The sequence below is a fragment of the Macaca mulatta genome, chromosome 18, assembly GCF_049350105.2.
Source record: "Macaca mulatta isolate MMU2019108-1 chromosome 18, T2T-MMU8v2.0, whole genome shotgun sequence".
Lineage (NCBI taxonomy): Eukaryota > Metazoa > Chordata > Mammalia > Primates > Cercopithecidae > Macaca > Macaca mulatta.
Genome location: NC_133423.1, coordinates 80,200,545 through 80,221,557, shown reverse-complemented (window position 1 = coordinate 80,221,557; position 21,013 = coordinate 80,200,545). Strand labels below are relative to the sequence as shown.

Sequence of the window (21,013 nt, the reverse complement as noted above, 5' to 3'; positions counted from 1 at the left end):
TCTAGAAATATTAGGACATTTGTTTCTTTATATAATACTTACAAAATTTGTTTTCCAGTCATTTAATTGTGCTCTTTATTATCTTGCTTTTCTCTGTGGATCTGCTTTTACTTCCTCCTCTTGATTTCTTAAGTTCATTTATTTTCATTCTTACCAAGTTTAATGAAGGTAACTATGAACTTTCAGTGAACACAGAACAACTCTGGTCTCATCACATAAGTACTAATGGTTATGTATACAATATCTATAACTGAGACTTTCTACTTAATAAGAAACTGCATGTGCTGGAAAAAAAAAAAAAAACTTAGAAGTTTCCAACTAGTATTCTGTTTCTGGTCAATTTTATCTTGTATTTCTAACAACTTTTGCTTTATATATTTTGACAGTGTTATCTAGTGCTTAAGGCAGTACACTTTTCTTATTTTTTTTTCCCAAACAAAAGCTACATTCAATTAAGAAGGCAACAATACATTTTTATCTTTGCTTTGTTCATATGCTTCTATTATCACAAAATTATCTTTTGTCATGCGCTATTTTCTGACTTTAATTCTTTGTCTAATGTCAATACTGAAATTCTTACTTTGTCTTCAAAAGCATTTTTTATTTTTATTTTTTTTTTGTATTTTTCGTAGAGATGGGGTAAAAAAACAATTAGCTGGGCATGGTGGCATGCCCCTGTAGTCCCAGCTACTCGGGGTAGGCTGAGGCAGGAGAATGGCATGAACCGGGGAGGTGGAGCATGCAGTGAGCCAATATCATGCCACTGCATTCCAGCCTGGGCAACAGAGCGAGACTCCGTCTCAAAAAAAAAAAAAAAAGAGATGGGGTTTCACCATGTGATCTGTCCAGGTTGGCCTCCCAAAGTGCTGGGATTACAGGCATAAGCCACCACACCCAGCCCTGAGTTTACTATACTTTTATCATCACCTCTCAAACGTTGCTGTTGGTTTTAATTTTATATTTAAATTTCAGATAATTAAGTTTTTTCATTTTTCCCTTTTCAAGTATGATGATATTTACATTCAATTTGACAATATTTACCACAGTTATTTAAACATCTTGTTTGTAATCAGTGCTCACTGCCAAAAGTTTTTATTCCGTGACTTCATTTTTTTTTTGTTTATAATTTGGCATCATCTCAATCAGTTGGAGTATATTTACAATTTTTGTTCAACAAGTAAAACGTTATATTCAGAAGGTGCGTTCTTTCAATTGCCTTTCCATGTGAAAGATAATTTAACTATAGTACATGAAAATAAAGGGTAGAACTTTCTGCCTCAAAACTATAAATGATCCACTGCCTTCTGGCAATGGCTGACATTAAATGAGTAAAGTGTGGTTTTTACTCCTTCATGGGTAATATAAAAGTAACATTACCTAATTGTTTATAGGAATTATTTAAGACTTTATGAGGAAACAGCCATTTGTAAGACTGATGAAACTCTTTTTCATTGAATTTTGCCTGAAATATGGTAAACCCCTTCTATATAAAGACGACTTTCAACACAGTAAAGGTTTTTTTGTTATCTTCGAAACAAAAATTGTGTTTAAAAAAAAATTGTCCTTCCCTGCAACAATGATCAGAATTCAACCATCTAAATCACAAAAGTAAAACCATAGAGATGACTCGTTAACACCAGGACACCAGAAAAAGACATGAAGTGTTTAGTTAGTAGCTCTGTAATTTATAACAGAATGAAAAGAAGTCAGAGTAGCAGTGGTGGCAGCTATGCATGGGGAGAGGTTCTGCAGCAGGCTTAAAAGTAATAATGAGTACTTCAGCACTTTATAGAAAACAGAAATGGGGCAATGGCATTATGACTCCATTCACACAGGGTGTATGTAGTAAACACCTAGGTTACTAACTTCATCATTCTTAGCTAGTTAGCTGAGTATGATTCTAGCTGGCCAGCAATATTCTAAGGTATGCAAACATTTTGTATATTATAAATGAATCCAGAATGTTCTATCAAATATCATGTTAAATGAACGAGATGAATGTAGATTATCTGAAACAAACCTGTGTAACTTTCATCATCATCAGATAAAGGCACCTCTCTCTTTAGTAGCAACTCCAACTCCTCTGTTTCTGCTACATCCACTGGACGCTCCCCATGTTTATTAGCTTGAAATGGATTTCCACCATGACGAAGTAACAGCTTTACTATCTGCAACAATAAAAAGCAAGACGACTTAGTCCCTTCACAGACTGTATCACTGCACCCATTCTCTTGCTAATACTCATAGTATCCTTCTGAGTGTTATCTCATTTACTCTGAATCCATTCCTCACCATCTACTCTAAATTGTTATTCTCTTCAAGATCCATTTTCACTGACACTCCCCTATCAGATGACCTCAACTACTACAAAAAAATTTCCTCCTTAAAATTTAAACTGGGTTACTTTAGCAATTAATCTCATCATTTTTTCATCCTGTTCCATCATAAAGTCAAATATTTATTGAGAACTTGTAATAACTACATTTCCGAGTTCTGCTAATAAACCAATGAACAAAAATAACAAGTTCCCTGGCCTCTTGAAATGTGTATCCTAGAAAAAGTTTCAAAGAAGTATTTCCCTTCTGCTTTAGGCTAATATCACTGTCAATGCTCTTAATCTTACTCTATTTCTCGTAGCCCAGGAACTGTAAGTATCATGAACTCCAAAGCTTAAACTTCAAGACCCTTCACTTTCATGGGTCCTTACAGGAGGATGCTCTATCTAATTTTGTAGTCATCACTTTGAAAGGACCTCTCTCCTTCTCTAACAAATTACATAAGCTTCAAGTTCCACATAACCAGGATCTGCCCTGTTAGTTATTACTTGTTTTTTCTTCATATCCTCTTCCTTTCATAGTTTTAACCTCTTTTTGGTTGGTTCCTTTTTAGAAGCCCATCTTTCCACAGTTCATATTTCTTGCAACTTAAAAAAATAACGGCATTAAAGAAATGAAACATGGACAAAACAAGGAAACTTTGTTGAAACCTATATCCTCTTCCCCTAGCTAACCTTTCTTCTTCACTGCCAATCTCCTGAAAAGACATCTGCCCTTGCAGCTGTTACTTGTTGGCCCTTCACTCTTTCACCTACAACTCTGCTACCATCAATCTTATGGAATGGCTCTTTTAAGACCGGAAAAGATCTAAACCAATGATGGTTTCCCTATGATGCTGTCCTTGATATACTTTCTCACGTTCTAATATATATATCATCTCTTTGGAGAACTTATCCACTCTGAATGTGATGACAATTATGAGATCCACCCATTCATTCTCTTGTCTGTTTTCTCTCTCAGCTCTCTTGAGCTCCAAACCCAAACATTCAAATATTCACGGGATACATCCAACTGATTGTATTTTGATACAAAAGCATAAAACCAACAGGATCTGAATGGAGTTCACTAAACTTGTACTATTATCTTTTATCTATTTCCATTCTCAATAACTGCCACCAAAATTTACCCAGTCACTGAAGCCTTGAAGCCAGAATTTGGGAGTCATCATTAATTCTTTTTCACTCATACTCTACATCAAAGAGGTAGCCAGGTGTTATTGATTCTGCCTCCTTACCATCTCTTCTTGTTTTGATATTTTGTGTATTTCCATTAACACTGGTGTGTTCTATCATACATATAAATTCAAGTCTCTATTCTATCATACATAAACCCATACTACAATTCATTAACACATTTCTCCCCTTGAACTATAAGTTTCATATAAAATCAAGTCTCTATTCATCTCTGCATTCCGAGGACATAACTATGGTGTTTTCTGGTACTTAGAAAATATCACACCTTTAAAAATACTTAAATGAATAACATGAAACAGATGAATATTGACTGCATTTACCATCAAAGGAATAATTTAAAACAAGATGCTGAAATCAGAAATTTGTAACGAATTAAGAATGATTCACAATGAATAAAGAGAAAAAATTTTCAAGATTACTGCAGAAAATGTGAAATGTAATAATGTGTAGAGAAAACAAATATACCAACTGTAACTGTTTAATTTTTATCAAATTACACATGCTTATGATTTTAAAAGATCAACTAGGTTTCCAAATCTGCTGGTGAAGAACAATTGTCCCTGATACTTATCTCCATATTCCAGTCATCTACCAGGGTGAGAGAGGTGCAATTACTGGGCTGTGAAAGATTGGGGAGAGGATGCGAGAGCTAAAAAAAAACCTTTATCTAATAGCTGTTTCCAGTCATATCTTAAGAAGCACTTCCAGAGGTCATTGGTGCTACCAATTCCTAAGCTTTTTTTTTTTTTTTTTTCTTTCTAGGATTCTGTGTTGTAATGGCTTTGGTTTCAATTTTCTTGTCTCTTTTAAATCAGAGGTGGGAAAATTATGACCTACGGGCCAATCTGGTCTGCCAGTTAAGAATAGTTTTCATATTTTTAAAGGACTGTTGAAGGAGAAGAGTTGGAGACGGACGAGGTGAAGGAGGGAGTATGTGGCCTGCAAAGCCTAAAATATTTACTATTTGGCCCTTTATTGAAAAAAATTGTCAAACCCTGTTCTACATCAGTAACTGCTCATTTCTCCAATTTCCATCTTCCAAAATATTTGTTTCTTCTGTTCTTTGCCCTTGTGGGTCTACGTCCTTTGAAACTTCCCCTTACTGTCATTTTAGGGATTTGAGAGAGTAACTGAAAAAAAAATCTTCTAGTCATTATAAATAATACTGCAGTGGATATCTTTGAGTTGAAATTTTTCCAATTTTAGGCTGATTTCCTTAGACTACAGCCCTAGATTGAGAAAACAGAATAAAGAATTTTGATATTGCTGAAAACTTTCTATCCCCATCAGGAATACATCAATAAATACTTATTACATGACTATGAAGAATCAGGTACAGCTGGTTCATTCATGTTACAAACACCCTAAATCAAATAATCAAGATTTTACAGATCATCCTCAAATGCAAGTAATTGTTCTTAAAGTTGCTTAAAACGTAACAGTCAACAATTAGAAGTAGGTAAAAATGATGACAAAAGAAGACAGGTATCTAAAATAGAACTAGAAATAAGGCTAGTATTAAAATGTGTATTATGGTGAGGTGCGGTGGCTGACACCCATAATCCCAACACTTTGGGAGCCTGAGGCAGGAGGATCGCTTGAGCTCATGAGTTCAAGACCAGCCTGAACAACATAGGGTCTCCACAAAAAAAATTTAAAAATTAACCTAGCATGGTGGTGCATGCCTGTACTCCAGCTACTTGGGAAGCTAAAGCAGGAGGATCACTTGAGCCCAGGAGGTTGAGGCTGCAGTAATCTGTGACTGCACCACTATACTCTAGTGTGGGTGACACAGCAAGATGCTGTCTCCAAAAAAAAAAAAAAAAAAAAAAAAGGGTTTTAGGAATTACTACACATTTACAAACAGCAAGTCAAAAATTGGGTTCTTAGTAAGCTATGTCAATCCTCTCTATAATAATTTAGACCTGGCTACAGAACTGTTATGTTTCTGCTTTTCCCATCTTAAAAACGCTTTATGGATGGCTGAAGTTGTCATGACTACTACTGAAAGAAAGAAATCTAATTATTTGGGAGCGGCTCAAAAATACACATTATGGATATACAGAAATGAATTTTTCATGACTCTCCTTCTTCTTCCTAAGGCACAAGTAAAAGGAACAAGGAGAAAATAGCTCTCAATAGCTCTTGAATGGTGAATCCTACTATCCTAGGCATGCTGGTAGGAGGAAAAGCCAAGGTCCCTCCCTCTGGGAAGAGACTGGAAATAGTGTGAGTCCTTGTAAGTACATGAGCTCAAAAGGTCAGCTTCTGGAAATATCTGCAGCTATGTGCATATTTAGAAACTTGTGTTCACAGAAACCATGTCTTAGTCACAGGCACAATTCTTTAAAATTAACACTTTGAAATCGGGAAACCTTTATTATCATATTCAAAGGAAAATCATTCATTCCTGGTAAACTATTTTTTAAAAGGGCAATATTTAAAATATCAAAGCCAGAAAATAAGTCATTTTCCAATAAATTCAGAGGAAAGAGCAACGTACCCTACATGTTGTCGGACCTGATGGATTAAGTTTTTGTCATTCTGCCTATCCTCAGTTACCCATTCATCTACCTATCCATCTGTCTACAAGTGCATCCATGATGGATTTACTGAACATTTCTAGGTGACAAGCAGTTCCAGAGTAAATAACAGAAAACAACACAAAATGCCAGCATGTACGGTAGTATTTACAGTCTAGTGCCAGAAACATGACACTAGACAAGAATACCACTAAAAAATAAGGTAGTAAATGCTATGACATACGTTTGTACAAATCGCCAAAGAAGCACAGAGAAAAGAGTAGACCACTGGTAAGGAAGAATCAGTTTAGAAAAATTATTTATAGGCTACATTTTTCTTCATTCAAAATAAGAGTTCTTTACTAAGAAACATGGAAAAATGCCTTATAACAATGTAATTGAGAAAAATAGCATTTTTAATTTCTGAATTTTAGGTGTATTTGACTGCACCCATAAAGGCAACTTTTTAATCTTTTACCCCTGATATTTCTAGACCATCTTAAATTTCAATGTGCATTTACATGTAGTGTCTTTTTTTTCCTTCGAAGTATCAATTTTAGATAGGTATTATTTATCATATAATTTAAAGATGAGGAAATGGAAGTTCCAAGGAGGGAAGTAACCTGCTCAAGATTACAGAGTTAGTAAACTGGCCAGGCCAGAACTGCACTTGTATCTATCTTTACTCCAAATTCTATTTTTGTCTCAAATAAAGTAAAATGCCTTTCAAAAGATAGGCAATTCAACACTGTACAATTTTTACTATATATAATATAGTAAAATAAAGTATATATATACCCTTTAATACATCCAATTGTCTTATAAAAGAATGCCTTGAAATGAAAGTTTTGCCAAATTATTTAATCAACTATCAAATTAAATGGGTTTTATGAAAAGAAAATGCTAAATCTAAACTATGAACTAATAGAAAGTAGAAAAAAGGGAAAACAAAATATAGATGAGTTGATCAAGCAATGAGTGGAATATGACACAGATCATATGACTAAGAAGTAAATGAAATTACTTTGGGTTAAATTTGTATTTTGAAAATGTGTATTATTGATTTTTTTCTATCATACTTACATCTCTGTGCCCACTACTAGCAGAATCATGGAGTGGAGTGTCATCATCTAATCCTTGTGTGTTAACATCTGCTCCAGCTGCTATAAGTATCTTAGCAACATCATAATATCCAACATTGCAAGCTTCATGCAGTGGTGTCCAACCTAAAGTTAGATTATTAATTTAACATGATTCACTTGCGCTACTTCAAAATAAATGCTTTTCATATACATACCTATGTGTGACACATCAATTCTAAAATTGCACATCGTGCAAAAGAAAAAAGAAGTGATAAAGAAGCTACTAAAAATAAATATCTAAGAACAATACCAATTTACTGAAGGTTCATTCAAGATAATATTACAGTTGACCCCTTGAACAAGGTGAAGGTTAGGGGTGTTAACCCCCATGCAGTCAAAAATCCACATATAATTTTTGACTTCCCAAAATTTAACTACTAATAACTGTTAATTGGAAGCCTTACCAGTAACATGAACAGTTTGACTAACACATATTTTGTATATATATTAAATATTGTACTGTTACAATAAAGCAAGAGAAAAATTATTATTTAACAAAATCGTAAGAAAAATCTATTACTAAGTAGAAGTAGATCATCAAAAAGGTCATCTTCATCATCTTCACGGTGAGCAGGCCGAGGAGAAGGGAGAAGAGGGGTTGGTGTTGCTGTCTCAGAGGTGGCAGAGGGAGAAGACATAAAAGTAAAGGTGGGAGAGGCAGGCACATTTGGTGTAACTTTACAAAAATACACTGTAATTTGTGTCTGACGTTTTTGCTTTTTCATTTCTCTAAAAATGTTTTAACACAGTACCACCGTCCTTCTTCCACTGTTTGCTTTGGTTTCAGTGCCTGGATCATACAAGCGCTCATGTTTTTAAAAAAAAACAAACTCAAAGCAACTTTAAATTATTGGAAACCTCTAAGGTCAATCTGTCTACTGGCAGGGCTTCCTCTGTCTTCTTCCTCATCACCTGAAACTGGTTCAGAACCACTCAGCTCCATCAAGTCACCTATTAATACCTCTGATGTGCTATCTACTAGCTCCTCAATTTCTCCAAGATCCATATTTTGAAACTTCACCCCCTATCACCTTTTTTGCCATATCCACAATCTCTTTCATGATTTCCTTGACTGGTCCTGTGGTAAATCCTGCAACGTCATGTTCAACATCTGGACACAGTTTCCTCCAGGAGGAGAGAGCTTTCACAGCTTTTTCTTTAACAACGATGGCATCTTCAACGGTGTAATCCCTTCCAGACTTGCATGACATTCTATCGGAGTTCTCTTCTACAGCGTTGTGTAATGAGCCTTAAAGTGCCTTATGACCCTCTAATTAGAGGCTGGTTTAGAAACACTGTGTTTGTAACCCACTTCAATGCTTTTGGTGTTGAATTCATAGGGTTCCAGGAGGCCAGAGGACACTAAAAGACAGCCTCCTTCCCAGCAAAGTACTTCCTGACTTCGGGAAGAAATTAATGACATCAATCCAGAAAAGAGTTCTCATTGTCCAGGCTTTCTTGTTATATAACCAAAAGACTGGCAGCTGGGTTTATCTTTTCCCTTCAGGGTTCAGGGGGCAGTCCTGACCATAAACCCAGCTGTATTTACATAAAACAGGAGAGTTAGCTAATCCCTTCCTGCCCTAAATCTTGGTGCTTCTCTTCCTAATAAATGTCCTTTGTGGATTTTTCTTTTTCCCAGAATACAGTACTTTTGTCCACATTAAAAAACTGTTCAGGCAGATATCCTTTCTCCTCACTGATTTTCTTAATGGTATCTGGGAATTCATCTGCTGCTTATCAATGGACAGAAGCCACTTCGCCTGTTATCTGGGCATTTTTTTTAAAACTAAACTTGCTCTAAAATTATTAAACCATCTTTGCCGGCATTAAATTCCCCAGCTTTAGATCCTTCACCTTCCTTAAAATTGTTGTGTAAGATAACTTCACGTTTTCTTCAATCTAACCTATAGGTACACTTTTTTTTGTTTTTGTTTTTGTTTTTAGCAATCTTGCATCCACATAAAAGCTGCATGAGACAAAAGAATGTTTTACAAAAAAGTGCAAGGTTTTCAAACCCACTAGCATAGATGCAGCAATAGCTTCACAAATTTCCTTTCCTTTTTTCCACTGGTCCTTATGCTGGATTCATTTATCTTCAAATGGCAGGTAACCACAGCTGTAGACCTCAATTTATTATCATCAAGTACATTATCAAGCAATTCAGTTTTTTCTTTGAATGTCTTAACTTTTCTGTTTCTTAGGAGCGCTTCTCTTATCACCAGGAGTACTTAAAATGGGTCCCCTGGCGTTATTCAAGGCTTACGGTGTTCTACTAAACACGATGAAAAACATGCAAGAATCAGATGTTTCACTGTGGCATGCAACTTACTAGAGAGATGAACTGCTTATGTGGAGATGATTTGTGTCAGTCACATGGTGTTTTAAGCAGATAGTCCCAACATTTGAGCTCACCACAATGGCAACAGGAGGTAGCTATGCAATTATTACAAGAGTACAATATGTACTACGGTAAATTTTATGTAGTTATGATTTAATACTGTATCTTTATGTCAGCTTACATTTCTCCTGACTCTGAATGGTGCTATGTATAGCCTATGTTTGTATGCATATGTTTTAACTTTTTAGAACAGATTTGTTTATATTTTACGGTAGTAAGTGATAGAATAGTATCTAGGTATCTTTTATGCACTTATAACGTATTTAATTTTTTCCTATTTTCAACATTTCTAGGCTATGCAGTTCATCTGAGTTTTTCCAAATTGTTCCAAATCTCAAAAAAATTTTCCAATATAATTACTGAAAAAAATCCACATATAAGTAGACTTACATAGTTTCAAGGGTCAATAGTATTTCCACTGTGCTAAATTATTTGACAAAAGTATTAAATATTTAAGCTTCCAATAAATATAAGCTTGATATATTTTCAATAATTTAAACTATGAAAAAGAATATTAAAGGGGTGAAATATTAATAAGCTTGATTAGTGTCTTTCAGTAAACAAAACTCCTAATATCTTAAGGGCTTTATTCTGTTGATACAATGTTTTCTGGACTTAATACTTATTTTAACTAAAATAAACTTAATTACTTTTGTAATTAAAAAGTTACATGTTCACAAAAGATTAGATAAAAATACAAAGAAAAAAAAACTGTCCATAATCTTACCACCCAGATATAATAATTTCAAGAATCCAACATAATATCTACTAGCTCTCCCACATATTTATAAAACTTAGAAGAGTAACAACCTGCTTCCTCTACTTACTAAAGTGAAAATAATTACCTATGTCATTATACCTTCCTACAACATAGTATTGTACTAATCAAATATACCATAATTTCCTTCAACGAGTTCCTATTACTAAGGGTACAGATTATTGCTAGTTTTTAATTAGAAACAATGCTGTAACAAGTATCATTACAACTAAACCTTCATGTTCATCCATGATTAACTATTTAAAATAAACCCTTGGAAGTGGAATTGTCAGATGAAAGAAATATTTTTTTAGGTTTTTGATAAATAATGTCAAGTTTTCCTCTAGAATAAATGCCATGCATTTTAAGTCTCATTATTTAAGGTAGATACTGTATATCACACCATTCCCCACTCACACCAAATAAAGACCTAAATTCCAGGTGTATTATAATAGGGCTACATGTAAAAACAAAACAGAAACAAAATTTGAAAAAAACAGAAAATATAGGAATAGTTTTATGATACAGAGAAAGAGAAGGCCTTCTTAAATAAAATACCAAACCAAGAACCCATAAAGGTCAATTGATATGATACATAAAAGATGAAAACTTTAGTACAATAAACACTGTAATGACAGTGTATTCAATCTAAGCCACAGACTGTGAAAATCTTTACATATTTGATAGAGAAAATCTAGACTAAATAAAGGCTCTTGTAGGTTAAAAACAGTACTAAACCAAAAGAAAATGAGCAAAGGAGTGGACCCAACAATTCACAAAATACACATAAATTCAAAATACACATAAGAAATGTTTACCATCACTACTGATCATGAAAATCCAAATTAAGATTTTTCATTCGTCTGATTGTTAACAATCAAAAGTTGATAATATCCAGTTTTAGTGAAGCTATGCGGAAAACGGCTCTTTCATATACTCTTGATGGTAGTATGAACTGATACAGAATTTTTGGGGGGACAATTTCCACTATTTCAGAAATTTAAAACATGTATCTCTTTTGATTTAGCAATTTCACTTCTACTGAAATACTCCATAACTATACACAAAGATGTTTCTATACAGGTATTTACTACAGTGTTGCCTTTGGAACGCTATACCAGAAAATATTATGCAGCTATTAAAAATTAATGAAGGCCTACCTATATATACTGACCGAAATATCTGTAAGACATTAAGGCAGACTGATACAGATGCAATAATTTCATTTTAAAAAGTTGATATGTAAGTAAATACTTTATATATATATAAAATAAAAATGAACTGAATGAGTAACCTCCTAGGTGTTAACAATAGTTCTATGGAAGAGAAAGAACCTGTGTGGGAGGGAGGGTAAGGTTGTGCAGTATGTGAAGTTAAAGAAAATTTTTGTATTGTTCTGTACATACTTTTACTGTTGAATTATTTACAGTAAGAATGTACTGGTATGCTACTTGAATACTGAAAATGAAAGTAACACCACACTCTTACAGTCCTCATGGTTCAAGCTAATAAATGTTCTTAAAATACTTGTGAATGAATCAACTACTTTGAAAACATATAACTCAATCTCATCTAGGGCAAAACCTAACTTGGATAGACAACGATACAGCAAGTAATACGTCAACTAAAGTATAAGTTTAGTATGTAAAAATATGAGTAAATTATTGACATGGAATTGCAGTAGAGATCAGGGGTTTTACGTGCAAACTCCAAAAGTTTTGTAATAAAGAATATTTTTAGAACTCTTTCATTTCAGCTGAAGGAATAAAAGAATATGGATTAAATTGTAATCAGGATCCGTTTAAATGTTAGTGCCTCAATAGTAGGTATTGAACTACTAGTCTTACCTGCAAAATCTTTCACATTCACATTTGCCCCTAAACTTATTAATTCTTTAACTTGTTTCACATCTCCTCGAATAGCAGCCATGTGTAAAGGAGTTTCACCACGTTCATTTCTTTTATTAACTTTATCTTTCTGTCGAGATGAAGAACTAGGAGTTTTCTTTTGGGCAGGTGTTGTTTGTGACGGATGATTTGGTGTGGAATCTGTAAGAAAGAAGAAAGTTAGCAGAAGTTCTAGGCTAAATATTTTGTATACTTACTTAAAGGTTTTTATTGGTAATATGCTAATCTCCTGAAACACAAGGAACACCTTCTCCCCCTAACAACCTAAACGTTAACTTGGATGATACGTTAGTGACCCAAATACACAGAGATCTTCCCTTAAAGCTATCATATATCATGAGCCAATTAAAAAAAATGTTTTGTCAATTCATAAAATTGGTTTAAAATGATAAAGTATCAAATATGTACTCTAAAATGTTTGCTTAATGATGTGATAAACTACAAAATATTTTTCCTAGGTATGTCATGCTATTATTCTAAGACCTACAGGAAGTGAAATTGAAGGCTGGAGTCCACACCTCTGACTCAGACAAAGCATTGGAGTTCTGTTCTTATATTATGTGTAAATCAAGGTCATGATGATTATACTATGAAAATGAAAGAGAAAAGTTACAAAAAAATAAGGGCAGTCTGGAAAAGGGCCTTTAAAAACTGTACTTTGCCTTCTCATATTTTGATATTTGTTCTAGTTTCTATATTTAAAATAAGCTAAATTAGATGATGCCCAAAGTCTCCTCTCCAATTTCAAAACTACAAAAAAAAACAAAAACCGGTTTCTTAATTAAGGATTCAAGACATACATACAGTGTTAATTAATTCTGAACATTTACAACTATCTAAAAGAAACTGCTCTAAGAGAAAAGAAATCTATGGAAAAGAACTTTTTACCAGTTTAAAACCTAACATGATTAGAGCTCTAAGGCAATACCATCCTTTCCTCAATAATAAAAAAAAAAGGGTTAAGGTTCACCTTTTAGACTTTTTTTTTTTTTTTAGATGAAGTCTCGCTCTGTTGCCCAGGCTGGAGTGAGGTGGTTTGATCTCGGTTCACTGCAACCTCCGCCTCCCGGGTTCAAGAAATGAAATTCTCCCACCTCAGCCTCCCGAGTGGCTGGGATTACAGGCGTGTGCCACCATGCCCAGCTGACTTCTGTCTCTTTTAGTAGAGACAGGGTTTCACCATGTTGGCCAGGCTGGTCTCAAACTCCTGGCCTCAAGAGATCCGCCTGCCTCAGCCTCCCAAAGTGCTGGGATTACAGGTGTGAGCCACCATGCCCAGCCCTACCTTTTGGATTTTAAAGTACATTGTCTCAGTAATAGTTTCCTACATAAGTTTTTCTAGAAATTTACACTCCCTAAGAGAAGGGCCTTATCTATCTTACTCATCACTGCTTAGAAGACTTTTTACATACCACAGTGGTATTCAAGAAATATTTGATGAATGAATAAATTTTAATATAATCCTTATAGTCAAATTATTTGTCAAGAGAATTTGCTTGCTGAATTTCTTAAAATCTAAAGACGTATCTAATGAATAAAACAACCATAAACTCCGAGTGTATCTGTATGATGGCAAACATCTTGATATTTCAAGTTTTCCATTTTAATTCTATACATATTAATACAGAGAGTTGACTAAGAATCACCCTTAAAAGGACCAACTGCAGAACAGTATTATAGCATACTCCTATTTATACTAAAAAAAATTAAAAAAAAAAAATTAACCCATAACAAAAGATACATATTTGTATGTTTATGCCTAGGAAAGCCACACAAATAAAGATAAGGAACTGTTAACAGTGGTCACCTCTTGAGGGGAGGTGACTGGAGATGAAAGACTTTTACTTTTTATCTGTTGGTCTTTTAATTTATTCTAAGAAGGACAAAGGTTCACGTTATTTTAAAAAATCAGTTTTAACAAATGTCTTTCCATTTAACTATTAAATCAGACTTAAAGTCAAAGTCAAACTTTTACAGAAACAAAGTTTTTACATGGTAAAATGTCTTTAATTTGGTCACAGACTTTCCCACATTGGAGGTGGAAAAGGTAGGAGTAACCACAACGTACTCTATTTTTAAAAGCAGGAAGCCCTAAAACATTTTTTTAGCAGTGACAGATATTAGATACACTTATGCTTTGAAATTATAATACTCAGAAACTCTTAAGAATTTAACCATGTCATCCCATTTTTTAAAAAGGGCAATACAGGAAAAACTCACTGAAAAAAAATATCTTTTTCAGTACATTTCAGCATGATCTGTTATGTAACCCAGAGTCTTACATAAAATTGCTTTGAATTCAGGGCCAACAGAAATTTTCTCCAGACAAAAGTGATTTATTTTCTTGAATCAGTCAATGAGAACTATGTAACTCAAAATTTTTCCTCTGTACTTTTAGCTGCCAGGATGTGAATAGTAATAACTATCTCAGGCCAGCTGTCTGGATTTTATCTACCTTTTTAGCTCCCTTTTATAAATTAGCATGCTGTTTGGTTTGTTCCCTTTTTGTTTTTGTCCTGCTGGTAAGTCATCATCAATTATCTCTGGAGCACACAGTATATAAACAAACATACATACATGTGGCACAACACCTTAATTGGAAATGTGACATAAAATATGAAATAAACATAATATACTGCTGACATTTTTCCTTATAAAAGAATTCAGATCTTAATAAAATATGGCTTACACACAGTGTGAAGAGCCCTACTCTCGTATAGCTTCTACTTTAGCAGAGGATACAGATGATAAACTGTCACACAAATAATCATAAAATTACCACTGACTTACGAGTAATTCTGATTAAATCCAAGAAAGAATCAAAATTGAAAGCAGTTAAAATAATTGTTAAGACTACAATTGTGTGAGGAAAACTAAGGATACACATTAACTCAATGATGGTAGGTATCACCTGGACTGTTGTCTCTTGCTGTCATCTGCATAAGAAGTGCCATCTGTTTTCGCTCAGAGAGTGGATAACCAAAAAGAATGCTAACTGGTGTGGATTTCTTATTTCCAGCTTCCTTTTTTGTTTTCTTCTTTTCTGGACCTTCTTTCTCTGGAATTATTAACACATATGTAAGAATTTGAAACAAATCCAAGTACTCAAAAGCAAGGGTAAGATGATCTTTTTGATAGATGCTGTACATATATATGAGAAATGTGTACAATATATGAACTAGTACTAGCCAGACAAAAGCACAATGGGTTTTATATTATATAAACAATTTTCTTCCTGACTGCTTTGAAAAACATAGATTCTTAATTCTATTGTTTTCAGAAAATTAGTAATACTTGGAAACTTATTACTAGTAAAATTTTACCTTAATGACTTGTTCTAGTAAAATTTAATTCCTTGATTAACAGTGCAGACATTCTTTAGTATTGCATCTTTGAAACCTCTTTTATTCAATTTTATTCATAATTGCTGATAAGCCTATATAGCAATGCTCCTTCAAATTACTTCCTTAATTCCAGCAATGATTCATACAATCTTCCAACGAGCTAAATATTTAAGACAAGTCTTATCACACAGAATAACTACTGAAAAAAAGTACCAAATCATTTTATTCCAGTCACAGGATAGCTGAACATGAAATAGTCAAAGCCAAGAATGTGCAAATTAAAGATTCTGTGTGGCTATGGGTTAACAGATCTTGCAAAGATCCAAAAATTTTCAAGGATCTTTTCAAAGAGATCTGACCCATCATCAAGTTAGCTCTCAGATTTAACTATCTGGAAAACCCATTAGCAATGCAGCCTGCATTCCCCATTAAGTGTCAGCACATTCAGACTGAACTGAATTCTATAAGTAAGAGATACAGATGTTTGTCTTTTCTGTAAGACTCCTTTGGGAGTTAAGGCAGGTGCTCTGTGCAACCAAATGCAAAGGTCTGGCTATTACCTGTCCAGGCATCTATTTCTTGGGAAACCCTATACAAATATCTGGAATTTATTGATCCAGGATTGAGGGTACCTGCAAAGAGGAGCTGCAAAAATAAATAAGTAAACTAAAGAATATTTAAAAATAGCAAAAATGGGAGAAGGAAAGGCTTAGCAGTCAAAACAGTGTCTTTTTTCAAGCATATATGAAGAGCAGCTAAAAAACTCTAAAAGAAAAGCATGTTTTAATCTAGCAAGTTTAAAAAAACTAATTAAAACCTGATATTATTAGCAGGCATAAGAAATTAAAGTAATAATTCTTCCAGTGTGCCACTTAATCAGGATACTGTCACCTTTATGGCTGAGAAAAATCAGAGGTCCTAATTTTAAAAACTCTGCTGCCCACAAATCTTTCAAAATTAGACATTTCCTAAAAAGTCCATTTTCTTGAATATTTGATTTTGCATAAAAACAAAATTTCAAGACTTATTTAAATCGACTTTATTTTTTCCAGTATAAATCTTTTTTCATATTTATTTCATTATCATAAATGATCCAATTTAGTATAAATCCAATTTTAGCACAGTACTTTTCCTAACTTACACTGTATTATAAAGCCCTAAACAGATCTTTGGAGAAGCCAATTTTTTTCCTGAAGCATAATATGGATTTTTTCTCTTAATTTTCTGCATATCCTGGTTCTCTAGTATTTAATAAGGAACCACAACCGTTCTTGTTTTAATGGTTTTCCATTTGAATAACAAATCTTTACCTATAATGAATGTATTTCTCTCCTAAAATAAATATATTTAACTTTATGAAAATTTTATAGAAAATAGAAAAGATGTTTCAAAGACAAGAAATAAAATATAGTAATAAGAGGAAACAAAAAATACTTAGCATCTATCCTCAAAATGTTTTCTAAATATTGGGGAAAATTTCGTATTTTTGTTTGTAAAAAGAGTGCCTTTTTTTTTTGACTGCATTTTTTTTTTTTTTTTTTTTTTTTTTTTTTTGAGACGGAGTCTCGCTCTGTCGCCCAGCCCAGGCTGGAGTGCAGTGGCGCGATCTCGGCTCACTGCAAGCTCCGCCTCCCGGGTTCACGCCATTCTCCTGCCTCAGCCTCCCGAGTAGCTGGGACTACAGGCGCCCACAACCGCGCCCGGCTAATTTTTTGTATTTTTAGCAGAGACGGGGTTTCACCGTGGTCTCGATCTCCTGACCTTGTGATCCGCCCGCCTCGGCCTCCCAAAGTGCTGGGATTACAGGCGTGAGCCACCGCGCCCGGCCTTTGACTGCATTTTAACACAAGGTTTAAAAAAGCCAGTCTAACGTGATAAAAGTAATATATATCCAGGCAACAGTAAAAAGATACTTATAAATGCATCATTAGAATGCCATGCTGCCAAATATTTAAAGATGCAATTATTTTGGAAAGAAACAAATTGTATACATTCCAAATATTTAAAACAAAAATTCGAATCAGATGCTAACATCCAATATAAACTCTGTTTTCTTTGAGTTACGATAGTCATATGTCTGAGTTCATATTCTGCATGAGACAGGAAAGTAAGAAAACAGCAGCCGGTGTAAGACAGCTAGGAGAGAGACAACTATACTGTTTGTCAAAACTGTGTTAGACTAGTATGTCCCAAAGTATGCGTTTTCAAGTTTAAAGCAGTCAACAAGACTATCTGGGATTTGTCCTAGAAATAATTTGTTTCCTCTGATCCATCGTAAGTAACAAATGATAATATACTATATATCTTATAAAGAGTTAGCTACTTCTCTTATCAGGAAGGTGATTCAGTAATACTTAAAAACAGAGCTACTTCTCAAGATTCAGTACCTGAAAAATGTATTTATTTGCCCTAATAGACAAGAACTTTAAAGTTTAAATGCTAAGTATACTGACAAATGTGCTCATTTAGCACAGTCTACTATAAACTTCCATTCAGACAGCCTAGGGATTTTTTTAAGAAAATATACATGAGATTCAGTAAAGACTATTCAAAGCAAACAGAGAAATGGACTTTTCAGCGCTCCAACATTCTTTCAAGGTTTAGAGGATCTTCAGATATACAAAGATGTTCCAGTTTTATAATGCTGAAAATTAATGCTTTCTTTTCAGGTCTTGTCAGAATAAATAGAAAGCTCAATGTCATCACATCCCAATTAAGTATTAAGTACCTATTATGGAGAAGAGACAAAATTGTTTTTCTTAGGGAACTCGGTTCATAAACCTATTAGTGTCTCAGAAATTAAAGAATATAACATCTTCCCACAAAGCAGTCACTATAAGAATCAAACAATGGAATCACAACTCAAAGATGAACATAATTAAATCAATCCTGTTTGCAATGTGCATACTTCAATTCTGAAAAAAAAATTGCCATTACTCTCTGGTTCTAAAATATCTACATGAATCTTTTAATTGAATGTCTGCATCTTTTGATTTCCAGCAATGATACTCAGATTTTGGATGGCTTCATATACATACAGCTCTTTCAGGGGCACTTTGGTGCTTAGAAGTCACCTTTTAGAAAAGCATGCATAATTCCACAGTAACTGACTGTAAATATGTGCCACCCCCCTCAATTTTGGTAACCAGGCACTACTGATTTATCAGCTCAATTAAAACTTTCAGGATAATTTGAAGAATAATTATTTGGTTCTTCCACTGCCCCTACCCAACCCCACAAATGTATAAAATAAATAAACAGTGTATAAAAACAGGTTTACTTTAGTTTTTATAGCTAAATGTCATATGCTGAAAACTAGACACTTAGACACCCCGGGACTAAAAAAATTAACATTTTTATTTGAATTCAGAGATAACAGTGTTAGTCAATTTAAAAAAAGATAATCAAAAAACATTTAACTAATTAGCTTTCACATACTAGAAAACACATTTACTCTTTAAGAGGACACAATACTTGTATATTCTCTTGTATTCTATCTGGAGCAATTATGGATCAGTAACATATAATAACAGGTGCCACAGCTTAACAGAGAGGTTGCAACACAGTTAGTGGTAATGCCATTTCTCTAGGTAACCTGGTATTTTAATTTAGTTATAATTAAATTTAACCTAGGCAACAAAGTCAATAAAGGCTAATGAGTTCAATGGAAAAAAATTGTATTAAACGTGTTTTTTAAAAAACATCACATGACTAAAGGGTAAGATGACACTGTCTACTGAAATCAGTACACTTGGTATACCTTGTGAAGGGTATACAACAAAACACTTGGGTATCTTCCCATAGGAGTCACTGCACTATGCAATACCAGGGGTTGACTTTCACACTGTTTTCTACATGAATGGTGTTCCCCACATCGTGCTGTAAAAAATCAGAGTGGAGGTATATAGCAGTCCTACTACAAGGTTCACACAGCTTGTGTTGGATATGATACACTGAGTACCTCAGAGCAAAAATGGGAAAATGTGGTGTCACCCATGTAGTTCATTTATTTAACCAAAAATATCTATATACTGGTTTGAAAATAAGTTACTTATAGTACAATAATTAATTGTAAATGTGACAGAAACCACTGGCTAAACAGGAGCACCTGATAATCTAATTACCTGAGTATGTCCTGTAAGAAGATATAAGTCTCTCCCCCCAATTTTCACTTGTATGTCCTGGATCTGAATCTACAGAATGAGAAGAGACAGGAGAAGAGAAAAAAGCACACGGAGGGAAATGCAGAATTCAACAAACCAACATTTTTCAAAAGACCACCAGTTAATAAGCTGTCATTGTTTTGCCAAAAGATTATTTTTAAAGTGAAGCCAAAATTATATTTAAAACACAGGTTTGATCAACACCTAATATTTTAAATTCTTCAACAAAAATATCTTAAAGTTGGGAAATTCAATCATGCAGTTTCAATAACAGGTATTACTGATGTCATATATTAAAACATACTATCTTTTTTGAGGCTATGTATTTTTTCAACCTCTGAATAACAGTAAAAGCGCCAGTACTTTATCACTGGTTTTCTGTTTAGAACTTGTCTTACGCTTTTTGTTCTGTGAGTGCCAAAACTACTCTGGAGATAGTAGAACACTCTGGACTGCACTATCATCCTACACCACAGACCTTTCCACAAATTATATACACTTCAAATGGTATAAATTACTACAGTGATTACTACTGAAGACCGCCTGGATAGAAAGTAACCTAAATCAAAACAAAGTTTATCAGTTAAGAATATGGAATTCTGGCTGGGCGCAGTGGCTCACACCTGTAATCCCAGCACTTCAGGAGGCCAAGATGGGTGGATTACCTGAGGTCAGGAGTTCAAGACGAGTCTGGCCAACATGGTGAAACCCCATCTCTACTAAAAATACAAAAATTAGCCAGGTGTGGTGGCGCATGCCTGTAATCCCAGCTACTTGGAGGCTGAGGCAGGAGAATCGCTTGAACCCGGGAGGCAGGGATTGTGGTGAGCTGAGATCGTGCCATTGCACTCCAGCCTGGGTGACAGAGTGAGGAGACTCCGTAACCAAAAAAAAAAAAAAAAAATATATATATATATATATATATATGGAATTCTGCCTAACAATTCATGACAGAGAAATATGAATATGGAGAACTGACTTTGGTAATATGGCCAGAGCAGATATTTTTACTTATAAATATATTTTGACTTACAAATGCCATTTCAACTCACAATATTATTGTGATCTTCATATCCTTAATTGACAAACTTTTTCCCAGGATCACTGTTACACAGTATTCATGATTTCAGTTAGGTATAAGTAACCAAGTGTTCAAAAAAAAAAAACAACTTAAGAGAACAAATAAACCCTAAGCATCGTATTTGAAAATTTTACAGATAACCCTAAAAGTTTAGTGATGAGAAAGTT

The 21,013-nt window shown here is 34.1% G+C and overlaps 1 protein-coding gene across 33 annotated transcripts in view; it reads right to left on the bottom strand.

The window, feature by feature from the left end:
* The window catches only part of ANKRD12 (ankyrin repeat domain 12), a 134,395-nt gene that overhangs the window by 53,162 nt on the left and 60,220 nt on the right, over window positions 1-21,013 (bottom strand). For 10 of the 33 annotated variants that reach the window (XM_077975212.1, XM_077975223.1, XM_077975218.1 and 7 more), the window contains exons 4-7: window positions 15,170-15,316; window positions 12,199-12,399; window positions 7,135-7,277; window positions 2,021-2,168 (exon numbers count right to left, since the gene is read on the bottom strand). In XM_077975212.1, the coding sequence (XP_077831338.1) occupies window positions 2,021-2,168; window positions 7,135-7,277; window positions 12,199-12,399; window positions 15,170-15,316 (639 nt within the window). Of the gene's footprint in view, window positions 1-2,020; window positions 2,169-7,134; window positions 7,278-12,198; window positions 12,400-15,169; window positions 15,317-19,726; window positions 19,796-21,013 lie in introns of all 33 variants that reach the window. The other 23 variants (XM_077975205.1, XM_028837838.2, XM_028837850.2 and 20 more) reach the window with 3 other exon arrangements.